Source organism: Procambarus clarkii, chromosome 1, assembly GCF_040958095.1.
Source record: "Procambarus clarkii isolate CNS0578487 chromosome 1, FALCON_Pclarkii_2.0, whole genome shotgun sequence".
Classification (NCBI taxonomy): Eukaryota; Metazoa; Arthropoda; class Malacostraca; order Decapoda; family Cambaridae; genus Procambarus; species Procambarus clarkii.
Genome location: NC_091150.1, coordinates 46233740 through 46248823, shown reverse-complemented (window position 1 = coordinate 46248823; position 15084 = coordinate 46233740). Strand labels below are relative to the sequence as shown.

Genomic DNA, 15084 nt, shown 5'->3' with positions numbered 1-15084 from the left:
GTGATCGCAGTAAAATTCCCTACACAGACATATACATAACACATACAAATATTTCCCACGTGTCGGATATATCAACGGCTAAAGGGAACCCACTACCATACAGCCGCCACACCCAGAGCCACACCCGCCACACCCCCAAACATACTTTGTGTTTTGTTTTTTTTTACTCATAGAAGTTTATGTGATATAATATTCATTCTGGTACCAAACAATTCGCAAATAAATTCTCTACAAAACGTATATAATATAACTTCTTATAGATGATAAAAAATTCCAAATAGGTGTGCTTACCCTGTCTATGTTGATTGAAGATCAACAGTTGAGCATTTTTTCTTCACTCCACCATCTTCAGGCTTCTGATCCTGAAGTTGCTCATCTGATGTTTCTTAGGTGGAGTGAAGCTGTTGCCGGTGGTTATTTTTTCTCCACCCAAAATATCTTTCTTCGGTGGTACCTTGTGTAGCAAGGCGCAGCGCGCAGTGCCACATCACAAGTTTTACATCCATATATCACGTCCCTCCTTTTGCCAGACTTGAAACAAACACGACATCTTCTTTTTTTTAGCCAAGTGCACGAGTTCATGCGTCAACTTGTAGTTGAGACGTTGTTCTGAATCTATAATTCTTGTATTTCTTGGATGCACTGGAGGAATATTGCCTTCTACAGGAACCACCAAACTTGTAGTAGAATCTTCTATGAAATCAGAAACATCAAGTGGTTCTATGTCCTCAATGTCCATTTCAGAATTTGTGGTTGATGAGTGGGCTTGAGGTGTTGAGGTGAACAGAGGACGCCTCGCACCAGATGGGCCCGGGTGTTGAAACTGCCGCGTCAGCAGGAGGAGCTGCGCTGGCATCTATGTCGGGAACATGTGGTATGCTTGTTGTTGTTGGCCATTCCTCGCTGTTCCACGCCAATAAGGCTGAGTCACAAGGCTAAGGCCAATCTGAGAGTATCCCCATCCATTTCGGTTAAAAAATGGAATTTATAGAAATATTTTTTCGATGGACGAGAAAAGTAGTCTGTTATGCGGAATCGTAAGAAAAAACAGTGACGAGTTATCTCTAATCTAAAGCGCGAAAGTGTTAAGCCTCATGCGGTCCAGCCTTAAAACCAGCCTGCGGTCTATCCCCGTGCCCATGACGTCCATAGTTCACGGCTCTTGCCGCCGTCTTTGGCAATATGTCCTGGGTTGACATTCGGGCGCGGAGATTTTGGCGGTCGAACAGGGTCCTAGCTGCTTGTTACCTTGTAAACGTTCCTGGGCCCGGTTGGGCCTGTGTCGCTTTGGATCGGCGGATGCAGCCAGTTGTCTCGACTTCAGGTTGAGGAGTGAGCAGCAACTGCCTCCCGGGTAAGTCCCTATTCTTTCCTCTGTGGGTAGTTAGCTCCGGGGAGCCATAGGGGCTCCCACCAGAAAACCAGTGTTGAATGTAATGAAACACCATTTTCTGGGTGAGTCCCGGAGGCTCCCCGGCATCCCTCCCTCCCTCCGGCCGGGGTTTTTTTCACGTGTTTTTGACATCCAGCCTCAGAACTGGGGTGTGGCTCGCCGGCGCGTTAAGGTCTGGGGCTGCGCAGACAGCGGCGCGACGACAAATGACGTCATACTAGTTTGCTCGTTTTTGTTTGGGGAGTTTTATCCACTCGTTCAGCTTTTGGTTGCAATTTTCACCAGAATAGGGGTTTGTTTTGGGACACCTACGTTTCTGGGTGCCTAACCCGGTCGATGGCAGACATAAACAGCTTCCAATTACACGGGGGGTTTCTATAGGCCATTGCTCCCCTTGCCTCTCTAGAGGGGGCCAGGTTCTGGCTCGTGGTCCCCGGTAGGCCCATAAGAACTCCATACACATGACTGATGCCAAAGTCTGACATTAGCATATCAGCCTAGTAAGCTCCGTGGAGTCTCCGGGACTCACCCAGAAAATGGCGTTACATTACATTCAACGCTGGTTTTTTTTACAAATTCACACCTGTTCACTCAAGTAACAGCAGTACTGATTTGTATAAATCACTTATGAATGAAGCTTCTAAATCTAAATTAATCACTTGACCTTAGTTCCACCCACATGCAATGTGTTTATACCTGTACTGTATTTTAAAATTATTGTATACATGGGGCCTGACAGCTGAGTGGACAGCACTTTGAATTCGTAGTCCTGAGGTTCCGGGTTCGATCCTCGGTGGAGGCGGAATCAAATGGTGAGTTTCTTTCATTGATGCCCGTTACCTAACAGTAAATAGGTACCTGGGAGTTAGACAGCTGCTACAGGCTGCTTCCTGGGGGTGTGTAACAAAAAAAAGGACCTAGTCAAGGACCAGGTCGCAGGGACGCAAAGCCCCGAAATTATCTCAAGATAACCTTGAGAAGAAGAAGATGCGAAGTAGACAGGAATTTAAATAAGAATATTCATAATATAGAGAGAGATGTGCCTGGCATAGGGACAGGACATAGGCTAACCTCCCTCTCTATGATTGAAACAACATAACTGTAATTTGTTTTTCTTTACATTTTAATTTAATTTGGATTACTATTATTTTTACAGGTGTCAGTTCAGCAGGTCAGGATAATTCAAACCTCAGCAGCGGTGGCAATTCTCGTGTTTTAAATGTGACTGAAACCACTGTTAATACAAAACTGGCCATGAACATGATAAATGACATGTGGTCTACAAGCTTGTTTCATGGAGATTTACAGCAGGATACTTGTGGTTCAGGTATAGAGTCTGAGATTAATACTGAACCAATAGGTGACAAAATTCCTCCTTTTACTATATATCAGGTGAGATAATATATACAATATTTTGTTTATACTGTACATGTATTTTTATTTTTAGTTGGCATATTTGGGAGATGCCTCTTTTCCAACATACATTTACACAAATATTTTAATCTAATATATTTACAGTACGTCTGTTAAAATATCAGCTGTTGTATTTTATCATGTGTAATTATTGCTTTAACCCTTTGACCGTGCATATTGGGGGTATATTACTGAAAAATATTCAAATTATGTCAAAATAACTTAAAAATGTTAAACAAATCTCCAACTTATTGACTTCAGTATCGTGAAGCTTTCGTCAAAATATATTCAAAAATTGATTTTATACAAATTTTAAAAAAATAAGAACTTTTTGTTGATAAGAACAGCTCCTAATAACTGGAACTGAAGGATTATGCAGTAATAGATGCAAGCACCTGTCTGACACACAAATAAGAATCGTAGTAAGAATTGTCCATAAAGTGGATATGCAGTTGGTGCCGTTGTATCATTGCTGAGTAATACATATAACACAAATAATAAATGTTAATATGATCTATTTTGTTATGTGTCATATAAATACATTGTCCAATGTTGTTATATGTTACTTTCATCAATGTTCCAAAAATATTTTTTTAAGGGAATTTTCTGTGGGGAGCCCCTACGGCTCCCTGGAGCTTATCGGGCTAATGTGTGTTATGTTAGACCGGGACATTAGCTAAGGAGTTCAGACCTACCAGGGACCAGCGCCAGAACCTGGCCCCTTCAGAGAGGTTTCAGGGAGCAATGGCCCTGGAAAACCCCATATGGTTGGGGGTTTTCCTTATCTGCCATCGACCGGGGTTAGGCACCCAGAAAGGTAGGCGTAACAAAACAAACCCCACATGGTAAGACACTACAACAAAAACCGAACAGAGAGGTAGAAAACTCCCTACAATCCCAAGGAAACAAGCAAACAAGCAAACATCACACTTTACTGCCGCGCCGATCGTCCGCGCAGCCCTCCCCACCCCGGGAGGGGGAGGGGGGAGCCCCGGACCTACCGCGCCGGCTGCCAAGCTCCAGTTCGTTCGCTAATGTCAACCGGGATTGACGCTTCTCTGGCCTCAGTTTCCTAGGCGGTGTTTGCCTTGTGTGGCGTTCACTGCCGTGTGTTGTGGTGTGCGGTGGCCAGGAGTACTTCATCAGTGCCGGGGCTGCATGTGCTTAGTGGCTGACTTCCCTAAGCGCCCTGTGAGTACTGCCCTTGCGTTACAGGGTTATCTTCCCTGGGGCGTTCGGGAACCATTCCCGTAGAGGTTCTTGCTGCTCGGCATTTGCCTCGCCCTTGGGGCCAGCTGGGGCTTGGGGCCCTTGTTTGGCCCTGGGTAGGGATTGGTATTGTGCTGGTTAGGGCGTCAAGGTGTTGCGCAGCCTGCCACCTAAGCGGCGGCCGGTTTCTGTTGCCTCTGGAGACGGTGTACTTTTGCGGGGTTTTTCTTTTGTTTTTCTTTTTCTTGCCTGGTGGGGGTCTGCCTAAGGTGGTTATAGTTCCACTGGTAGTGTTTGGCGGCCCTCTGCTAGGCCCCCGTGCTTGTACACGTCTCGGGGGTTTTCAGTGCTATAATCTACCCTCTTATGTTTGGGTTTCTTAACCGGTTAGCAACACCTTGCCCGGGCTTCCCGTAGTTGTTACCCTACGGGCCCTGGAAACCCCTGTCTGGGCTCGGGGGACCATTGAATGTGTCTTCCGGGTTCCAACCCGTCTTGTACGGGATCGTTGGTTGCTGTTCCCTTGTCTCCGGGTGACAGTCGCCATTTTTACCTCCGTCATGCTGCCTGTTGGGTCACTGACACCTTGACCCGGAGTCTTGCGAGTGATTCTCTGCTTGTTCTCCAGTACTCTCCTGATGTTATTACTGTTCAGAGTACAGGCGGCATCCGTGTTGCAAGCTAGGTTAGGTTGCTGCAACATGCTAGGTTGGTTTCCCACTCGAATGCCCCGTGGCCGCCCCGTTTGGTTAGGTGCTGCTCGCCCCTTTCTCTCCATGTTCCCGGCTCCGGACCGTCTGCGTGTTTCTGGGTCGGGGCGGGGTTCAGTTGCGGCAGAGACTCGGGCGGTTTTCGGGGGATGCCCCGTTCGGGTTGGGGACGGAGGTTTCAGCCTGTGCCTCCTGCCAAGGCTTCTGGGTCTTACCAGCGGCCCTTTCTTGTTGCCTTCCCCATGGGCTCTTGCTTTTCTTTCAGGGCGGAGGGCTTGGAGGACGGCTCTGCCCCGGGGCCTCTGTTGTTGGTTCCCGGGGCTGTGGGGGATGCCTACTAGCAGTTCTGGGGCGGTTTTGCCCCTTCAGGGGTTTTTCTGCTGTTGGGCGTCGTTTTTCGCCCTTCCAGTCTGCTAGCTTCCCACATTTGCTGGCGTGTTTTTGTGTATTAAGCGTCAGTCACAGCCCCTGCTGGCGGCCATTTTCGTCTGCCGGTTTCCCGGCGTGGCCACCAGGGCGGCGTTGCCGTTTGTTTACATGCGTCTGGGTGTGCGAGCGAGCGTCTCTGGTGAGTTTTCAAAAAATTTGCAGGGTTTTTGTTCTCCTGTTGTCGTTTCTTTGTTTTTCTGGTGTTTTCTTGCCGTTGCCTGTTCCTCTGGGAACGTTTGGGTGTTGATTTTGGGTCTGAGCCTCTGGGTTTAGGCTCAGTGCCCCTGGCTGGTATGCTTGCTCCCACACCTTGCCCCTCGGTTTTCGGTCTGTTGGGACCGTTTTCCCAGGGCGTTCTGCTGGGGTCTGTGCTTTGCCTTTTAGTGGTGTTCTCCGCCGGCAAATGTGGTGGTTTGGGCTCCCCCTGGTTCGATTCTGGGTTCCTTTGGGTTCCTTGGTTTCGTTCTGGAGGTTTCTTCCTCTTGGGCCCCCTTTTGTGGGTTCAGGGGACTTTGTTTCCTCGTGTGACCCGGTTCTGCCTTTTGGGGTTCCGGGGTCTTCCTGGCTTGCAGACTGAGCTTTTTGGGTCTTGGCACATGTTGTGGTTGTGCTGGGACTTTGTGGTTTTGCTGTCGAGGTGGGCCTTTTGATGCAGTTTTGTGCCTTCTTTGCCTGGCCGGCGTAGTGCTCTTTGCCACTAGTCGGCGGCTTGTGCTTTTACAATATATGTCCTCACCTAGTTGTGCTTGTGGGGGTTGAGCTCTGGCTCCTTGGTCCTGCCTCTCAACCGTCCGTCAACAGGTGTATCGGTTCCTGTGCCTCTTGGGCTGTCATGTCTACATGTGACATTGTATGGGGGTCAGCCTCGTTACTTGTGTGAGGAGTCGCCACATTACTTCTTAGTGCTTTCCCGTTCCCATTCTGACACTCAAAAAAAAAAAAAAAAAAAAAAAAAAAAAAAAAAAAAAAACTAATTCTATCTGTGGCTCTTTTGGGTACTCAGTTTCCACCTGTGTCCCCTAGTGCGTGTGCCCCTTGTGTTACATATCCTGTCCTTCTCAACCCTGTCGATTCCCTTGGGTATCTTGTATGTGGTGATCAGGTCTCCCCTCACTTCCTCTTCCAGCGAAGTGTGGTTTCATTCCCGTAGTCTCTCCTCATGACTTCGGTAGTGTACTTTTCTTTCTGAAGGGGTTCTGTTCCCTTCTCTGTTGACTGGGCGCTGGGGGAGCAGCTTGCTCTGTTGCCTCTCGCTTGGTCCCGCTGTTGGTGGGCGCTTTGGGTTGTCTTCCGGCCTCTGCTGGCGTCGGAGGACGGCTTCTCCCCCTTGGGGGGGGTTCAGAGCTGGCGGGGTGGGCTTCTTCCCTGCGCTTCGTCATTTCCTCTTCGTGGGTGCGTGGGGCGTGGTCGTTCCGCCCCATCCTTCTGGGCTTCCCGTCTGCTCTTTGCAGTCATGAGCTTTTCCAGTCTGCAGTTCTTCTGGACTACTTCCGTCTGCGCCCTGGATCCTCTGCCCTGCTCGGAGGACTGTTGTCTCCTGTTCGGATTCTGTTAGGGCCGGGTGCATGGTTGGTGGACCTGGACCTCCAGGTCACTTCTTGGCACATTCCTCTCCAGTTTTTCTGGGGCTAGCACGGTTGGTAATTACCTATGTGTACTTACCTAAGTGTAGTTACAGGATGAGAGCTACTCTCGTGGTGTCCCGTCTTCCCAGCACTGTCATATAATGCTTTGATTATAATTGTCATATTGTCATATAATGATTGTCATATGTCATAATGTCTTCATATGATTGTCATACAATGCTTTGGTGGTGGGGCTTCAGGTTTGCTGTTTTTATTGCATTCCCTATTTTGTGAAGGGCACTTTGTATACTCTTTGCATCTTTACCGGATCTTAGTGCCCTGTCTGCGTCTGAGATTCGGTGTCTGGCCTACCTCGACGACTGGCTGGAGTGGGCTCCCAGTCAGTCCGCTTGTCTGCTCGCCAGGGGATGGTTCTTTCCAGATCGCTGGGTTTGGTTTCCTGGTGATCTGGAGGTTTTACCTTCTGTTCCGTCCCGGGTTCGGACCTGGGCCTTGTTTCAGGCTCTTGGGCCCCTCATTGTCTTCCCTCCAGAAGTGTTACGGTGGCTGTGGTCCCGCCTTTGGCTGTTCAGGAGGGGGTCCCGGGTTACTCAGCGGTTGCTTGGGCGGTTGTGCGGGAGTTTGCACTTCGGCGTGCTTGTCTGCCCGCAGAGTCGGGTTTGGCTCCGGCGTCGGTTGGTTCCTACGGAGACTCCACTTCCGCCTCTTGCATTCCTTGGGTTCCTCTGGGGATCTGGTGTTGGTGCTGCGTCACCAGCTTCCTCTTTGGGGTTTTCGGGGTTCCGTGCCTTGGCGGCTCCCCGAGCCTTCGCTCGATGTGTTCACGGACGGGTCGTCTCTCGGCTGGGGCTTTGTGACCTGTGCTCACCAGGTCGGCCGAGGTTGATGGAGTCTGTCTGTCCGTCGGGCTCACAGCCCGGTTCAGGTGTTCATGGCTGTCTGGTTTGCGCTTCGGAGGGTTTAGGTCACTAGGTACTCTACCGTTCAGCTCTGTTTGGACTGTTCTCTGGTGGTTCTTGCCGGAACCACAGGGGGTTTGGTTAACCGTGTGGCTCGTGTCCGGGGTGTGTCCTGCGTCCTGGTGGACAGCTGTCTCGGTTCATTCCTCTTCGTGGGTTGGCCAGTCGTCGCCGATTCGTTTTGTTGGCTCTGTTGGGCTTATGGACTCCTGGCCATGGACGTCTTCGGGTCGGCGTGGTCTAGGCGTCGCCCGTTTTGTGGCGCCCTTCCCACCTGCGAGGTCTTCACGGTGGAGGCTTTCGGCAGGCCTGGTCGAGGTGGGGGGTACCTGTACCTCTTCTCCCGGTCCAGCTGTTGCTTCGGGTTCTGGCTCAGTTGCAGCCCATTCCCACGAGAACAGTCCTTATGGTTCCACTGTGGCCGGCCCGGCCTTCTTTTCAGACGCTGCTTGATAGGTGTCCGTACCCGGGGTGTTTTTCCTGAGGCTTCGCCTCTTTCGGCAGGCCGAATCGGTCCTGTCCGTGACTGGTTCGGCCTTCTCTTTGGCTCTTCGCGTCTGGTATTTTGACGCAGGTATCGCCATCTCTATGGTGTTCAGGTGGCTTTGTTGACGGTGTCCCACCTGCGAGCTTCGTCTTGGAGACTGTATGACGTTTATTACGTCTTCTCGCGTTTCGTTTCCCCTCCGGCCTGCTCATGAGTCGCCTGAGCCATCCTGGTCCTTGTTCAGGGTGCCTTCTTCTCTTCCCCTCAGTTTGTGGTAGCCCCTTCGGTTTCAGTTTCCTCCTCTTTGGTACTGGTGGTAGCTTTATTGGTGTGCAGCCTTTCTCTGTCCTGGCGACGGTCGAGACGGCTGCTTTCCGGAGGGGTTCTTGGGGTATTGGTACTTGTTTGGTTTGGCCGGGGGGTGCGTCCTGTGTTGTCCGGTTGTGCTTTTTGCTGTTGCCGGCGTACCGTGCCTGGGGATGCGCTGTGGTTGATCCGGTTCCTTCGTTCCCCGTTTTCAGGGCTCGGGTCTCCCGGGTCGTCCGCAGTGTTTTCCTTCTTACTGCGGTCTGTCTTTGCGCCCGTGCTGTTCAGATGTTTACAGCAATTGCTGCTGTGTTGGTGACGTCTCGGGCTCATTTCGGGCGCAGGGAATTGTGGGTCGCACAGGTTTTTGGCCGCCCATCCATGTGTATGTCTGTTCTTGGGCGTTCTTGTTGCCTTGGGTCGCAGGTTTGCGACCGGTTGTCTTGGCTTTGCGTTGCAGAGTTTGTGGCGGCCGCCTCCCGGGTTAGCCCTTTCTTTTCCTTCTCTTTGGGTATGAAGCTCCAGGGAGCCGTAGGGGCTCCCCACAGAAAACCAGCGTTGAATGTAATGAAACGCCATTTTCTGGGTGAGCCCCGGAGGCTCCCTGGCAACCCTCCCTCCCACCGGTCGGCGGTTTTTTCGCGTTGGTTGAGGCTTAGCTTCCGAACTGGAGCTTGGCAGCCGGCGCGGTAGGTCCGGGGCTCCCCCCTCCCCCTCCCGGGGTGGGGAGGGCTGCGCGGACGATCGGCGCGGCAGTAAAGTGTGATGTTTGCTTGTTTGCTTGTTTCCTTGGGATTGTAGGGAGTTTTCTACCTCTCTGTTCGGTTTTTGTTGTAGTGTCTTACCATGTGGGGTTTGTTTTGTTACGCCTACCTTTCTGGGTGCCTAACCCCGGTCGATGGCAGATAAGGAAAACCCCCAACCATATGGGGTTTTCCAGGGCCATTGCTCCCTGAAACCTCTCTGAAGGGGCCAGGTTCTGGCGCTGGTCCCTGGTAGGTCTGAACTCCTTAGCTAATGTCCCGGTCTAACATAACACACATTAGCCCGATAAGCTCCAGGGAGCCTCCGGGGCTCACCCAGAAAATGGCGTTTCATTACATTCAACGCTGGTTTTTTGTATTTTTTTAAGATTTTAGTTTTTTCCCCTTTGTTTATTATCTGATCTTATTGTAACCTTTACATCCTGGAGAATACATATGTTTTCCTAACTATGTGAAGATAAAATGAAATTGGTCAACAAATAAATCAGTCACAACTCGCAAAAGTTGGGACTTGATTTTTTTTTTTTTTTTCTCCTTGACTTTCATTCAACACACATTGACCAAAAACTTTCGCATGTGTGACTACGAATGCCAAACAATGTTAATTAAAACATACAATTACATTAACAAATTAAAACTACCTTTATTCATTGTTGATACAGTAACTTCAATTATCTCTGAAACTAGAGTTTCAACTTTGAATGGCTTCTAGAATTCCATTTTTTGACCGATTCTCACCACGTTGTCATATTGTGTGCTCAGCAGTCTGTTCTGCAATCCCTTCAGAATGGATTTTTCATAAACTTTATACATTTGGAGTTATAATTTGTTTTAGTCTAAATTTGCCGCATAGTTCAAATGCCCTATTGATTTTTTTTACAGTAAACTATACTGAAAACCTATATTCTAATTAGATGAAAATGAAGATCATATGCTATTCTAAGAGAATAGTAACATTAAATGAACAGTTGGTAATAGTTCACATTTTTTAATCTGAATTGAAAATCTGAAGTTTTTAATATTCAGTTTTAAAATTAATTTTGATTCTCTTGTTTTTCAAGTTATGCTGTGATCATTTAGACAAAGTTGGAGCATTTTCCTAGTGGATTATGCCAAAAAATTGGAAAGTGCTTGTGCAAGTTTTAAAAACTTTCGTTAAATTCTTTTCTGTCAAATCATATATGTATGTATGTATGTATTGCGCGGTCTAAGGGTTAATAGTTTAAATATTTGTAGGTATTTAAACTGGTCAGCATATTAAAGTGTGGTCCATGTAGGTTGTGTTTTGTATGTTATCTTACTTAAATTGTTTGCATTGAGAGAGAAGCTGGCATAGGAAATTGGTAATACCATTCTTAATCAGATGCATCAAATGAATCCATTGCCTATTTTGTTTTATTAGGCAATTTATTATTATCAAGACAATTATTGAATTGCATTACATGTGTAAATAGGGCAACAGATTTGAGGTGCAGAGTAACTATCACAAAAAATTGCATGAAAACTCGATCATATAATCTTGTGGGCCTTATTTTATATACCAGATAATTTGGAAAAGAGGTCTAGTATTTCTCTAATTATCTTTGCTCTGACTTCCTCTGTAAATACTGTGACGATATTAATTGTGCTATCTTGATATAAATTTGTTCAATGATAACTTTTCCACTATTTCTGTTTTGCACTGTGATAAGTTATTAATCGTGTGGACTTTATACAGTGCTTGTTTATTTTATTTTCTCAGGATGGCAATAATGGCCAAGGTAATGTAAAGCCTTCACAGCCATTTGCTGTATTTGAAGATATGAAGGATACAGATGATAACACTGTAAGTCCTAATACATTTATTTATGTTTTGATGCCTTTGGTCTGATAGTCTTGTAGGGTAATGATTTATTTGCCATGTAATCAATACAGTTCTGCAGAATGCCTAAAGAATCCATAGGGATTTGAAAGCAAGTATTAAATGTTCTGTTTATTGCAAGTGGTTTAAATCTTGTTTGCAAGTATTCAGTATGCAATATAAGGATTTGTTAGATTTAATAATATTGTTATCAACTACAACAAACAAGGCCAGATTTTTGTTCCAAAATAATTTGGTGACAATAAATTAGGGTGTATTATTTATTATATATGCATACATACATATACACACACATATACATATACAGGGGTATCTCAGTTTACGAATTTAATCCATTCCTGGAGATGGCTCGTGGCCCAAAAATTCGTAAACCAAAGCGAATTTCTGCATGAGAAATAATGGGAAATGAATTAGCCGTTCCTGACTCACCCAAAAATTAACTTCAAAGAAAATCTTATACCCAATTCATCCAAATCTTCACTACAAAAGTATGTACAAGTTATTACCTTTACTGATGACTCCTGTTGGCGTATGGAAGATGGTGAGGAGGGGGAAGGAAGAGAGGTTTTACTGTTTGGAAAGGGAGTCAGTCCCCTTCCATTATAACATCAGGCATTGAGGACTTCCCCTAGGGTGCACTCTGGTACGTTTCTCCTGCAAACCACTAGGACCTGGTTGTGGCTTTCTGCTTGATTTTCTCACAAGAAAACGTTCCATTGAAGATTGTTTTTCCCTTCTTTGCAACACTTGTCTATAGTGAGACCTCACATTGTCATTGAAAAAGTTAATGCACCGGCCTACTACAGCGTTCATTGGGCGAGTCGTTTCAACAAAAGTTTGCATTTCTCCCAACAGCATACACCACTTCCTAATTGTTGAGGAAGGGACATTCTCTTCTGCCTCCTCCTCCCCTGAAGAAATATCCTCAGCTGCCTCTTGTTACTTCTCCTTTTGAAGGGCTAGTTCTTTGATTCTTCGTTGTGTTCGTCCACCAACTCCTCCACGTCAGCACCATTCAATTCTAAGCCAATTTTCTGGCCCAGAGTAACAATTTCCTCAACAATAGGCACTTCATGTACAGGCTCAAACCCCTCAATGTCTAGTTCTGAAACACATTCAGGCCACAATTTTCTCCAGCCAGACTCCCTCCCTGTCCGGCTCGTTGTTGCCGTGAGGGGGCTTGGTGGGCGGCTGTCGGAGTGTGATATTCCATGGGTCAGTCCTCTGGCCTCTCCAATGTTCTGCTGCCCGTATCTTTGTGAGGAAATGGTACACGGTTCCATTTATCCCCTCCCCCCCCCCCTGAGTGTCCCGCTTTCTCTTCCCGATCTTAAACATCTACTGAACTCCACGCCAGAGCCTGTGCTCCTGCTGGGTGATTTCAATTATCGTCATTCTTTTTGGGATGATGTTCTGACAAACACCTGGGGTCACCTTCTTGAACCGTTCATCCTATCTTTTTCCCTGTCTCCTCTGAATTCTGGTGAGCCCACTCATTTGGACTCGCACCCTTTCCTGTCTTGATCTTTCTCTCTGCTCATCGTCTCTTTACTTGGATTTCTCGTGGTGGGTTCTTGATGACCTCCATGGCAGTGACTTTTTTTTTTTACATTCTCCCCCTCCTTCCCTAGGTGGTGGTTTGCCAAGGCAGACTGGAACCTATTTACCCTGTGCTTCTCTCTCCGACCTCTCCAGTCTGCTTCTCCCTCGCGCCCTCCTCCTTTTTCATGGCACCGTCTTCAACGCTGTCCTCCGCTCTATTCCTCGCTCTTCCTCTAACTCTTGGGGCCTATAGAAGTGCGTTCTATGATGGAATACAGACTGCGCTCGGGCTGTCCGCTGTAAGTGTGCAGCCTGGAAGAGCTACCACCACCAGCAGACGGTTGAGTCTTTCCTGTAGTTTTGGAAGGCGAGTGAGGTGGCTCTTAGGACCATCCGTACAGCTAAACGTGAATGTTGGATGCCTTATGTCTCCACCATTACGTGCGAAACTCCTCTGCTGCAGATCTGGAAGCGTATCCGCAAGATAGCGGGTAAGTTCGTTCCCGTTGTGGCGCCGGTCCTTTGCCTCCGTGGCACTCTTGTGGCGAACCCGTTGCAGGTCGCTACCGAACTGGGTTCCCACTTTTCGTCTGTTGCGTATCCGCAAGATAGCGGGTAAGTTCGTTCCCGTTGTGGTGCCGGTCCTTTGCCTCCGTGGCACTCTTGTGGCGAACCCGTTGCAGGTTGCTACCGAACTGGGTTCCCACTTTTCTTCTGTTAGCTCTGGTTCTCATCTTTCTCAATTTTTTCCTCTTCGTAAACCTCTTCTTGAATCTTGTCCCTTGGATTTCTCCACCCATCTCAGACTTATCTATAACGATCCCTTCTCTCTCTCTGAACTTCAGTCTGCCCTGGCCCTATGCGGTTCTACGGCGGTGGGCTCCGATGACATTCATTATGAGATGCTTTACCATCTCCTTCCATGCACGTCTCAGTATTTACTGAGTCTGTATAATCGGGTCTAGGAGTCGTCGTCAGTCCCTGTGGAATGGCTTGATGCCGTTGTCCTCCTTGTTCGGAAACCAGGGTCTCTTGGGTCATCGCCTAAGGACTTCAGCCCTATTGCCCTCACAAGTTGTCGGCAAACTCTTTGATCGTATGGTTAACGTTCATTTGATGCGGTTCTTGGAAGACTATCACCACCTTTCCCCTTCTCAATTTGGTTTTCACAAATGCCGCAGCACAACAGATGTCCTGGTGAACTTGGAGGTCTATGTTCGTACTGCTTTTGCTGCGAAGACCTCCGTTGTTGTCGTCCTTTTTGACCTGGAAAAGGCTTACGACACCACCTGGCGATATCATATTCTGTCCCAACTTCATTCTTTTGGCCTTCATGGTCATCTCCATCTTTCTCCAGGGCTTCCTCTCTCGTCGTGCCTTTCGGGTGAGGCTTGGTGCCACTCTCTGTCTCTTTTCAGCAATACGAAGTTGTGCCCCAAGGTAGTGTTCGGAGCACCACTCTTTTTCTGGTTGCCCTCGATGGTCTTCTTTCCTCTCTTCCTTCTGGCGTCTTCTCCACTCTCTATGTCGACGATCTTACCCTTTGGTGTCGAGGTGATGATTCGCCTCTCCTTCAACGGCAGCTTCAACTTGCGATTGATGCTGTGTTGTGTGCCACCGATCATGGCTTCAGGTTCTCTCCGTCTAAGACTTGTGCTATGACTTTTACTCGGAAGCATGTCGTTCTTCGTCCCTCTTTGTCGCTTTATGGCCATCCCCTTGTGTACAGGGATTCCACTAAGCTTTTGGGGTTAATCTTTGACACTCGTTGTCTTGGTCACCCCATATCTCTGTTACCTCCGAGTTGAATGTTCTAAGTCCCTTATCCTCCTCAAGGTTTTGTCCCATACTTCTTGGGGAGTGGATAGGTGCGCACTTTTTTTTTTTTTTTTTTTTTTTTTTATAAGATATATACAAGAGTTGTTACATTCTTGTACAGCCACTAGTACACACAGCTTTTCGGGCAGGTCACTGGAATACGATCCCCTCCTCGAAGAATTGTTGTTATAACCAAGTAACCATTTTAGTGTTGAGTTAAACAGAGGCTACAGTTAAGGATTTCCGCCCAGTAAATCCTTCCCGGCCAGAATACGAACCCATGACAAAGCGCTCTCGGAACGCCAGGCGAGTGTCTTACCACTACACCATGGAGACTTACATTCCTTTCTCGTCTTGTCTAAACTCGATTATTGTTGCCCTGCCCTGCCTTGCCGAGAAAAACTCCGCAACGCGAAGCCGAGACAACAGGCTACAAGGACCCAAGGCAATACAAGAATGCACAGAAGCAGACACGCGCGCAAAGAATGGGCAGCCAGGAACCTGTGCGACCCCCAAATCCTCGCGCCTGAAATGAACCCTAGACGCCACCAAGACAGCAGCGAAAGCTGCAAACATCTGAACGGCACGGGTGCAAAGATAGACCGCA

At 47.8% G+C, this 15084-nt stretch overlaps 1 protein-coding gene across 2 annotated transcripts in view; it reads left to right on the top strand.

The window, feature by feature from the left end:
• The window catches only part of LOC138353163 (mitotic checkpoint serine/threonine-protein kinase bub-1-like), a 103776-nt gene that overhangs the window by 23810 nt on the left and 64882 nt on the right, over positions 1-15084 (top strand). For both annotated transcript variants that reach the window (XM_069306117.1, XM_069306062.1), the window contains 2 exons: positions 2550-2785; positions 10998-11081. In XM_069306117.1, coding sequence (XP_069162218.1) covers positions 2550-2785; positions 10998-11081 — 320 coding nt within the window. The remainder of the gene's footprint in view (positions 1-2549; positions 2786-10997; positions 11082-15084) is intronic.